Raw genomic sequence first — 11,656 nt, forward strand, 5'->3', positions numbered from 1 at the left:
CAGGAGATCTTTCAAAATAAAAATCCGTATCTTATAAGACCAACCTAGCTGGCCCCTTCACCCACATGTCCGTGTCACAGCCAGCACTTAGAAATAACATTTATGAACCATTTACTTTGTGTCTAATCGCTTCACACGGAGCGCACTTGATCCTCACAATAACTCTAGAAGGAAGGTACTATTAGGACCCCTAATTTACATGAGAAAGCTGGGGCTCCAGAGCTGAGCAAGGGGGAAGGAGAATAGATGCCCCGGGGCTCGGCACACCCCCTGCGAGGATGCGCCCCGTGTCCTGGGTGAACTGATGGCTGGGCGCGCGCTCGGGACTCCCCCTCGGGGCTGCGCCTAAACACCACCGCCTGTAGGACCCGACAGCAGTCCGGGCACCCAGGGGGGAGCTGGCAGGTGGGGGTAGGAAATGGGTGGCTGTCCGCGCGTCCAGGCCCACACCTGAGGGGCGCTCGCAGGCCCCGCGCGAGGCCGGGACGCCGACTCCCTCGGCTGTGGGGCCCAGACCGAGCCCCCCCGGATGCAAGCCCGTGGGGCGTTGGACGGCTCCCCCGGAGTCCCGGGCCCTGGCGGAGCGCCCCCTGAACGCGACGCGAAACGCGCGCAGCCGGAGCCCAGCCAGAGGCGAAACCGGGCGCCTGCGAAACTGCAGGGTTCGGAGAGGCGGCCGGTACCTGCGCCGGGGAGGGGAACGAATCACTGCCCTCCGCTACCCTCCGGCGGCCCGGCCCCCAGACTCGTCCCAGCCCGCGGGGCTCCCACGCGCCGCGCCCCTTCCTCCCCCCGCCCTCTTCCCACCTTTTCTCACGGCCCGCCGGGGTGCGCATGCGCCGAGGGAGTCCCAGGCGCCGCCGCTGGGCATCGACCGATTCGGTGCTCGGCTTCTCGACGGCTCCGCGCTCGATTGAGGCTCCTGGGGCCGCTCCTTCCGGTTTCGCGCCCCGCTTCCGGCTTCTGGTGCTGACGGGACGGCGCGCCGGCCTCAGGTCAGTGGGAGCGCGGTTTTCGTCGCTGGTCCGCTTCCCCCGGCTGCAGGCGGCCGTTCGGCCCGGCGCTCCCCGGAGGAGCCGCGAGCGGACGGGGCGCGTGGCGGGGCCGGGAGGCGTCCGGCCCGGGGCTCGCGGGCGGCGGAGAACGGAGGCTGCCGGGCTGGCGAGGCCCGAATTTAAGGCACCGCTCTGAGCCGAGCGTTCTGGGTCCGGGATGTCGTGGCTGCTGCCTTGGGCGAGTGTCCTTGTGTCTGGAGAGGAGGGAGGCTCCCGCCTACGAAGTGAAGGCTGATGAAAGCCCCTTGGCTTGTGTGCGTTTACCGCCCGCTCTGAGCTCTCCTGCACCTTCGGAGGCGCCCTCATGGGCTGGGAGGCTTCTCCGGTGCCCCCGCTGAAGGCCAGGCCACCGGCAAACCTCTGACCTCTCCGCCTTCAGTTTGACCCGAGCCCTCCAGGTGTCGGATTAGGGGCGGCAAGTCTCTGGGAAGCATTGCTTTTCACGTATTGCCCCCACAGGTGCAGCCCCTGTGCTTAGGCCCTCTCCTTGTCACTCATCCTGTGCTGCTCACATACAGTGGACGAAGTTATATATTTGTGACGTTAAAGAATAGGTGGGACATCCTAGGAAATAAAGCGAGGTCAGAATGTGCAACTCAAAGCAGTGTAAAAAAAGTGAAATACAGAGGTGGGCGTGAAAGAAGCGTGCAAGAGAACAGAAGACACGGGCAGAATTCCCAGGCCTGCTGCCAACTAGCTGCGAGACCGTAGGCAAGTCCCTAACCTTTCATAACAACTAGTTTAAGTACTTACTGCCTAGTTAAGAACTGTGCGAGAACTTATATCTCATTTAGTCTTCTGAGTTCTACTGGGTAAATGCTGTTACCACCCCCACCCACCCCTATTTTACAGATGTGGGCCTGAGAAATTAAGGAACTTGCCCCCAGTCAAGCAGCTAGTAAGAAGCATAGACTCGGTTTGAACTGAGATCAGGCCGGTACTAGAACCTGAGCTCTTCGCTGCGATGCAGCACTGCCCTCTCTGAGCTCTGTTCCTCCAGTAGGCTAGAGATACCTTTGGAGTTAGGACAGTTAAGTGATGGCAGGTATAAGTTAAGTAACAGGTGTGAAAGTGCTTTGCAGGTGTACACATGGAGTGGTTCTTGGCAAACTTCATTCATGTTCTATCTGAATGAATTTTAGTAGATGTACATTTGCTAGTTTCTTTTTCATTTTTCTTCAAATCTCATCTTTTAAGTAATTTAAAAAGAAAAGTCATTTTATTAGGCAGGTGGAAAAACAGTATCACTTGTTATAAGTGAAAGATAAGTACAAAAATAAATTTGTTGAATGAAGGAATGTTAAAAACCTGGCTAGGTACTCGTGCCTCCATCAAGTCTTGTTCCCTTTTTGTTTAAAAAAAGAGGTCTAGCCCAGCCGGGCGTGGCTCAGCAGTTGAGCACCTCGGATCCAGGCGATCGGGGTTCGATTCCGGGTCAGGGCACATGCCCAGGTTGCGGGCTTGATCAATGACTCTCTCATCATTGATGTTTCTATCTCTCTCTCCTTCTTTCCTCTCTCTGAAATCAATAAAGATATATTTAAAAAAATAAGTAAATAAAAAATAAAAATAAAATAAAAAAATTTAAAAAGAGGGCTAGCGAGAATTGGAGAGGCTTTAAATACTGCTGCCAGACTGCTGTTTTCTGACATTTGGGATTGAAAGAGAACTGAAATGTTAATGACACTTGTGATGTGTCCTAATGTCACACTAGAGTATGAATTAATCTTCCCTGTTTATAACAGAATACTTACTGTCTCTTTAGGCTGTTTGAACAGTTTAACACAAAAGATGGATATCAGACCAAACCATACAATTTATATCAACAATATGAATGACAAAATTAAAAAAGAAGGTAAGTGCTCTTTAAAAAGATTTGTTCACAACCAAAATGTGTTTAATTACTACCATCTTAAAAACTGTGCTGCTTCAAAACTTTTCATTTAGTTAGCTTTCTCAGTGCCTGAAGTACTGGTTTATCCCTATCAGGGTAAGGACTTTAAGGCTTAAAAATAAGTAAGGGCTGAAAAATGTGTTGAACCTGTTTTCACTCATAGATAAACTGGGTTGAAATAACTTTTTAAATCAGAAAGCAAGTGGAAATAGTATAATGTTGTTATTAAAATGTGTAACTTTGCATAAATGAATAAGTGAATAGTGGGGGGCACTTAATTCAGTGACATTTTATGAAGAACTTTGTTATTGTTACATTCACAAATAAGTTGTTTCCCCTCTAATTTTACACAGAATTGAAGAGATCCCTATATGCCCTGTTTTCTCAGTTTGGACATGTGGTAGATATCGTAGCTTTAAAGACCATGAAGATGAGGGGCCAAGCTTTTGTTATATTTAAAGAATTGGGCTCATCCACGAATGCCTTGAGACAGTTACAGGGATTTCCATTTTATGGTAAACCAATGGTAAGTTGATCTTAGTATTTTGGCTTTAATCTCTATTAATGGTATAGTAGATTTGTAAATATATACTTTATAGCTATTGCTTTCTGCTTTTAAATATGTGTTAGAGGGAGTTTGGGTTTGTTTTATTTATTTTTATAGAAACAGTGGTAGAGTTTATAATTTACTTCTTAATTTATGACAGTTCATAGGGGCAAAAGCAAAATAGATTGAGATGTAGAATATTTTTTAAAATTATGGCAGGATAAGCAATATTCATATTTCAAAAGAACTAGAAATTAATAATTAGAAGAGTAAAAGAAAACCTCCATTCATATACTTATAAAAACCATGGGTCAAAGAGAAAAATCTACTCTGTTAGATTTAGAAAGTTTCAAAAAACACCATAGTAAAATACTGCATTTGAGAAACTGTTCAGTCTAGATAAAGCAATGATCTAAGGAAAATTCATAGACTTAAATTCATGGGTTTATTAATAAATGAAAATGAAAGATATGCATGGAAAGTTTTAAGCTCAGGAGGGATGTAATGAGATTTATATTTAGCTGCTGAATAAAGATTGAATTGTGGGAGGGCAAGAAAGTAGGGAACTCATGTAGGAGGCCCTTGATATAAATCAGAGATGGTAGAGGATTGGATCGGGATGGAGACGGAGTTTAAAGCAAGGGGTTCTACTTGTGGGGGAGTACATAGTACCTTGGGTATGGATTCCAAAGTGGTTTTCTTCTGGAACTGGGCTGTGATGGGAAGGGATGTTGGGGAAAGAGCCAAGGCCTAGCATTTCCAGGTCCTCATTCTGCTTCTGCCATTAACTAGTTCTGTGCCTGTGTTCAGTTTCACCACCAATAAAATGTAAGTGGATTGGATATTTGTTGGTCTAATTCATAGGTCAGCAAAATGTCTGTCAGGACCAGATAATAGGTATTTTAAGCTTTGCCAGGGCCTAAATACTACTCAAAGTGTGGCACCCATACCAGTAGTATTACCCAGACTGCATTGGAATCTGCATTTTCACAGGTGCTCCCAGTAATTGGAATGCACGTTCTAGTATATGACATGCTGTCCTTGACCCGTGTTTTTCATGCCTGACCTGTTGTCTTACTGTGCATATGTTTCTGCTGGTTGTGGCCCAGGAAGAATGAGCAGGTGGCCTGGTTGCACAAGTTATGATGCCACCCTTTTGTTTCTTTTCAGAGCATTTTAAGTTCAGGTTGATGCCACTATTAGTTATTTTAAGAATAATAGATGAGATTGAAAAGAAAGTCTTTGGTGCCTTAACTTTGGAAGTAACAAATTCCACATGACACATTTCACAGCTAATTGACACATTTGACCCTTCTACTGAAAGTCCCTGCTAAGAGATAGGCAACTTTCCAATGCAGTTTTCTCTATTCTTTTATTAAATGGAGAGAAGTAGTGGTACAGATACTTCACAGTCCTGCTTTTATGAAAATCTATGGTTTTTCTTCTAATAAGCACAGTTGAATCTAACTTTGTATAAGTCGTGAATCATAGGCCACAATTTATTTGCATTGGGCACTCACTGTATTTGACAGGTTTCCTTAGGGGTGGGTTTAAAATTATCTTGTAGTGTATTTGGATAATGGAATTTGAAATGCCAATGACGAGTGTAAACAACCTGGAGCGTAATGAAAAGTAACTTGTTTTCAAATAATTAAAACAGCGAATCCAGTATGCAAAAACAGATTCTGATATAATATCTAAAATGCGTGGCACCTTTGCTGACAAAGAAAAGAAGAAAGAAAAGAAGAAAGCCAAAACTGTGGAGCAGGCAGCGCTGACTGCTAATAAGAAGCCTGGCCTGGTAAGAGTGGCAAAAGCTCTTTACTTTCTGGTGTCAGGAATTTGATAGGGATGCCTGTCTTTCATTTGAGGGATGATCTTTGAGGCGCATATGTGCACATGTGTGTACATGTGTTTAAAAGGTGGACTTCTAAGAAGCTGGACTGGTTGAGTTCCAAAGTTCGAATATTTATGTTTAAACAACAAATTAAAAGATAAGGTTTTATATATGCAGATTTATATGTGACAGTTTTATTTAAATTTGTATGACATTTAGCTCATCGTTCACAGAATATATTAGTATCTGTTGGCTTATTTCTCAAATTCTGCTGCCTATAGATAGTACTGTAGATACTATCATTAACCATGAGTACTCCACTCACAGCTGCTTTCTTAGAACAATTCAGGAATTCAAATTTTAGTTTATAACACCAAGTAAAAGTGAAATTATCATCCAAAAGTAGTTACTACTTTTAGATTAAAGGTGATTAGAAATCAGTTTCACTAAGTATAATGCTTGACTTTTGTCTAATTGCTAAAAGTAATAATGTAAGAAAAACTGCCCCCTGGTTTTTCTCTTGTATATTTCTTCATAATTTTGAGGCATCGAGATTAAATTATTTGACATAGTCTCCAAAATTTAAGGCTAGACCTTTCAAAAATACTTGACAAGCTAAATACATGAATGTTTGAGTCAGCTAAAATGTAATTTCTTAAAGTAAAATTAAATGGAATAAAAAACCTGTTTAAATTAATGTTATTTTTATGTAGTGATTATAAATGTGCTGCCTTTTTTAGAGGGATTGGAAATTTTAACTTTCTCTTTCTTGTTTAGGGAACACCAAATTCAGCTAACACCCAAGGAAATGCAGCGCCAAATCCTCAGGTAATATTTTTTCCTGTGGTGCTTTAAAATAAAACTTTATATGAAGCAATAGCAACAGCATACAACAACCTGCATGTCTCTAGAAACTGAAAATAATTCCATCTGTAAGCTATAACATTAAATTATATAGCACTTTAATGTAGAAGCTCAGAACATTTTAATTCCCTTTAGGAGGGAGCAAACCAAACCTGACTTTATTCCTCACTTTGCCTAATGAATCACTGAGGGAATTGGAAGGACAGATTGTAAACTGTGAGGACCAGGAGCTGAGGGAAGCCTAGGGCTTCTCAGACACATGGCTTGAGGAAACTGGCCATGCAGTGGGCTCGTTTCTATTCCACTTGGCTGAAGTACTAAACCAGCTTTTCTAACAGGCTCACACAGAGTTGCTTTCCACTTACCCTTGTTCTTTCTTCCTCAGCACAGGTATATTCAAGTCTCCTTATGTAGATGTCTTACAAACTCTTCTCCAGATCTTGCTAAAGGCCTCAGAGAGGAAGCCTCAATTATGTACTCACGGTTTCCTTTTTGCCTCCTAGGTTGCTAGGGTCTGACGATATATATATATATTTTTTTAATTGTATTTTATTTTTATTTTGACATTATGGATGTCCCTCATCCCCCCCCCTTTGCCCCCCTCCATCCAGACCCCACCCTCCCCTCCCTCTGGCTCTCACCACACTGTTGTCTGTGTCCATGGGCTGTGCATGTATGTTCTTTGGCTACTTCCTTCACCTTCTTTCATCCTGTCCCATCCACCTCCCCTCTGACAGCTGTCAGTCTTTAATGTATCTTTAATTTAGAGAATACCTTACATCACTGAGGTTTTGCTGCTCTGATTTTAAGTTACTTGTATTTTCTTATATTACCTACTTTTCTTCTTTGAACTCTTTTAACAATCATAGTCCACTGTACAAATGCCAGCACTGAATTCTCTAAGCGTTAAGTTTTTCGCTTAAGTTATTCTTTACACTTCATCTCTCCCACCCATAAAATTAGCCTGAAGACAGAGAAGCCTTTTCTTATATACAGGAGTTCCTTATTCCCTCAGGGTAGAGTATCAAATAGTTTAATGTCTAGTAACAGTGCTTGTTTCTACTTACTTGTGTGTAACTAGGTGCCATGTATAAATCATTTACTTTCAGAAAACATTAGAAGTCACCAACTGGTGGGTCTGAATTTTCTTAAATGCTGGGAGGTAGTAAACAGTAATGCAGAGAATTGAATAGCAGTGTTATTACTTGGGTGACCAGCTGGAGGATGGTGACATTGCTGCCTTCTCTAGTTTTGTTAGGATCTTTCAGTTATGTAATCCAGATGACAGAATCCTCCTATTATGACTGACTTGCAGATGCTTAAAACTCAAATATTGTTTTAAATATGGTTAAATACTTGAAAACTGATAAGATTTACGATTTGCCAGATTTGTGTTAAGTGACTTGCACGTCTGCTTTGCTTAGTTACTATAGGTTCGTATATATTCCTCTGGTGTGGCTGGTTGTCAGCTTCAAAGTTTGAGGCAGTGAGGTTTCATAAGCCCCAATAAACTACAATGTAGCTCTCAAGTTTAGATTTTATGTAAGAACCAAATGGTTTACATATTTTTTATACTTATAAGCTAACTTTGCCTTTTTTCTTTTTAACAGGTCCCTGATTACCCTCCAAACTATATTTTATTCCTTAATAATTTACCAGAAGAGACTAATGAGATGATGTTATCCATGCTGTTTAATCAGTAAGTTTTATTATTAAAAAGTCTGTGTTCCAAGAGCCTCCTGACAGGACAAATATCACTTGCATTGTTGAATCCATTTGTGTATCACACATCAATAATTTCTTATAGGTCCGTTGATTTGGTCTGTGATCAACCATGAATCGAAGTCAGTCTGCAGATTTAGCAAATAAAAAGCTGAATTATCTCTGATGTTTGAATTATTAATTCTAGTTGATGAGTAAAACAGAAAACAAAGCTTTGATATAGTGATAAGAATATAATTATTCCTGCAATTCTTTCATGGTGTTAATTATATTTTAGTTATAATGGTATTAATTATATTTTAGGTTCTTTTATGCTACTCAGGATTCTTGGTAGGATATGATGCTTTTCAGGAAGTTGCTTAATAAAGTTAAACACTGAATAGACATTTATGTATTTACATATTAAAAAATTATTTACATATATGTAAATTGTTTTTCTTCATAGGTTCCCTGGTTTCAAGGAAGTACGTTTGGTACCTGGAAGGCATGATATTGCATTTGTTGAATTTGAAAATGATGGACAGGCTGGAGCTGCCAGAGATGCTTTACAAGGATTTAAGATCACACCATCCCATGCCATGAAGATCACCTATGCCAAGAAATAACATTTGGGATAGTTGTCTTTAAAGGACTTGGTGTTATTTATCGTGTTTGTTTTCATAACAATTGGTCAGGCCATTTTAATAGTTGGGGATGGGAAGAAGTGAAAGTAGAATTTTTGTGTAGATTTCTAAAAATTACCTACTAGTAAACTATGAAATGTAAGGGCTTAATTTTGTACAATAAACTTTTACATGTATTTTTACATAATACTTCATTTATTGGCCCTCTGTCTATCAAATACTTACGCTAGTCTAGAGCGCATGTTAAGGTAAATAAAACTGTAATAGGATGCTTTTCTGGTATTATTTTGGAGAAGCTAAAGAGAAACAGTGAACCATTTTAACAAAAGCAAAGGAGAATTAGATCAAGCCCTGATTAGATTTTCTGGAACGTTATTTTGTATGCATATGAGCTCTCAGTCCACTTTTTTTTTTTAAACTAAGCCTTATATTAGTGGTAAAAATGATTGTCCTGGATGTTAAAAGAAAATGAGACCTGGGCAGGAGCTTCATATCTTCAAATAAATGCATAGTATTTTGCTAGTTGTAGGTATTTCACAAATCTTTTTGTTCAGTGTTTAATTGAATAAAGGCCATTTAGGAGTAACTGTACTTTAAAAAATTCTGTCTCTAATCTTCACATTTTATGCCCTTACCCTCTCGAAGCAGGGTTGTTTTAAGGAATTACCTACGTGGTCAGTATTGAAGCTCCTTATTGAAGGACCTCCGAGGGAAAGATTTTACAGTCTACAATCTTTTTTGAGAAAAATAGGCTGACTTACAAAAGATTGCCAATCCTGATCTTGCTACGTTTTTGTAATTCTTAAACACCAGTGTTCAAATATTTTCAAAGCTTATTTTCTTTAGCATTTGACTTATATCTAAGGCCATTGATTCAGGCCTCTGCCGGTAAAACCATGGGTATCTTTATAGATGTGGACAGTTTTGGGCATGGGTAGTGCATTTTTTAAATATTTATTTTTAATCCTCACCTGGGGATACATTTTTATTGGTTTTAGAGGAAGGGAGAGGGGGAAAGAGAAACAGTATGAGAGAGAAATACAGATCAGCTGCCTCCCGTACATGCCCCGACCAGGGGTCGAATCCAAAACCTTTTCAGTGTACAGGGCGACACTCCAACTGAGCCACACCGCCCAGGGCTAAAGTGACATGTATCATTTTTTCATATTCCTGTTTTAATATTTCCTTGAACAAAACTTCCTTATCACTTAGAATTTTTATTGTATACTGATGGAAAGACTTTTATACTTACGTAGATCATCCCTTCACTCTTGTGCATGCATGTGGAGTAAAAAGGAAAATAATTTTTATTCCTAAAACTTTGCCACATTCAGAGCCTGACTTAGGAATAACATGTTTAACCTAGTTGTCAAGTTATATACTTCTGTAAAATTTAACTGAATTAATTACTAGAAAAAGGACATAGCCAAAAAAAAAAATAGAGATTACAGCAGGGAGGCTGGACCCCAGTAGTAAGGGGGCTCACAGCACTGGAGGCAGCCGCAAACGGGCGCTCCAGCTAATGTGTTTGACTGAAGCTGGTCAGAGGAAACAAGAAAACCAGATTGCCCAGTGAGCTCCAGGATGCCCAGGGCAAGTGGCTGAGCACCAGACCCCCTCCCAACATGACCTGTGTCCCCTGCACAGAAGTGCATCTCACTGAGGAAGTGACCAGTAGTCTTCAAGAACCGGCACAGCGAGGAGCCAGGCCACGTGGTCAGCGTGTGTGGCGTTCAGAAGCCAATGGGCATTTCCACCCCCTAGGCCTTCACCTTCAGGTGATGGCGCCTCCAACTCTTGCAGGGTTCTAGAATATCCTTTTGTTGAAACATCCAGTAGACTATCTGCCATGACATACAGATAACCTTGGCGTGTGGCCAAAAGTTCCTGGATGCTGAAGTCGTTGGGTGGGGAGATCGGAGTCCTTCCCATGCGGCGAAGGGGTCAGATAATCTGTCCTTGCTGATACTGGCAAACATGGGGCCAGTGTGGGGCCTAATAACTGTAGGGCCCCTAATTCGAGTCAGCACCCGACTTACTTTGTTCTTTAGTCTCTGAAGCCCTGCAGAGAACTCACTCCAGACTGAAGCCTTCCCAGGGTCATGCCCAGTGGTCATAACAGGATCCACAGGGTCAAGTCCCAGCATTGTTCCACCTGGTTCTCCTTCAAAGTCATGCTGACTATTAACAAGCCGCCAGGTCAGCTGCCCTCCAGATCCCCTAATGATGCAGTCGTCAATCCACTCCTGCTCCTTCTAAATTATTGCCCTTAACTTTATCTTCAAGTGTGTCTTTGGCTTTCTTTACTCCTTGCTGGGACTCCAAGGCCTGTGCTTCCATCTTGCCCGAGCCTTCCCTCTCGGGCTGCCACCTCCCCTCTCTGTGAGGGGTCTGTTGGGTCTCTGCTCTCCACTCTTCTGCAGGTCTGCCCTGAAGTCTGCGCTCTGCTCCAGGCCCTGGATTCTCCCCGGGGAAGAATTTTCACTCATGGGTGCGATGGCTTCTTTGCGGCTTTATAGCAAGGGGTCTGTGGTTCGCCCTAAATCAGCACCAGCAGCATAGGTCTGAAGTTACCCTCAGCTCTGTGGCCTGGGAGTCATTGTTCTTGATCTTTCCTTCATGGGACTAAAATCTTTTGAGTGTTTAATGATCATGACATGGCTGGGAGCAATAACAGTCACAGGGAAGGAAAGAAAGCACTGGGCCTTTTCTCTGCACCTGCCTCCTGGGCCGATTCAAAGCTTCTTGAGCCGGTGTCTGCACTGCTGCTCATTTGGCTACAGAGCTGCCTGGCTTCTGGGGAGGGAGCCTAACCCTGCGGGGCTGGCACTGGTGGCTTTTTCCATCTCTGTCTCCACAGGGCCCCTCCTGGCTCCCCCCACCATCACCCATCTGTATTTTCTCCCTCCTTCCCTGGAGCCTGCTCCTCGCCTTCCTTTCACTTTGTCCACGGTCTGTCCTGTTGTCATGATCCTCCCATCCTTAGGAGGCTGGAGTGGTGCCCGAGCTGCAGGTGGGGAGCTCGGTGACTTCATTGCCTCCCACTCTGAGGGGGGCTTCTCCACGTGTTCCTCATAGAGGTGGGCATTTGTGTGACCTGTTCTGCTGGTGCTT

General features: G+C 42.9%; 1 protein-coding gene and 1 pseudogene across 2 annotated transcripts; one reads left to right on the forward strand and one right to left on the reverse strand.

The window, feature by feature from the left end:
• Positions 1-893: 893 nt before the first annotated feature.
• On the forward strand, positions 894-8,811 carry SNRPB2 (small nuclear ribonucleoprotein polypeptide B2). 2 transcript variants are annotated; one of them, XM_016212018.2, is made up of 7 exons: positions 894-995; positions 2,821-2,910; positions 3,303-3,475; positions 5,157-5,297; positions 6,111-6,161; positions 7,808-7,896; positions 8,365-8,811. In XM_016212018.2, exons 2-7 carry the CDS (start codon positions 2,847-2,849, stop codon positions 8,522-8,524), a joined length of 678 nt encoding a protein of 225 aa, XP_016067504.1. In that variant the 5' UTR covers positions 894-995; positions 2,821-2,846; the 3' UTR covers positions 8,525-8,811. The 2 variants fall into 2 exon arrangements, with proteins under 2 accessions (XP_016067504.1, XP_016067503.1); XM_016212017.2 differs by lacking the exon at positions 894-995 and adding an exon at positions 1,275-1,766.
• A 1,387-nt stretch (positions 8,812-10,198) lies between these two features.
• LOC148092727 (bromodomain-containing protein 7 pseudogene) lies at positions 10,199-11,434 on the reverse strand (annotated as a pseudogene).
• Between the last annotated feature and the right edge of the window lie 222 nt (positions 11,435-11,656).

The sequence above is a fragment of the Miniopterus natalensis genome, chromosome 7 (assembly GCF_054644295.1).
Source record: "Miniopterus natalensis isolate mMinNat1 chromosome 7, mMinNat1.hap1, whole genome shotgun sequence".
NCBI lineage: Eukaryota > Metazoa > Chordata > Mammalia > Chiroptera > Miniopteridae > Miniopterus > Miniopterus natalensis.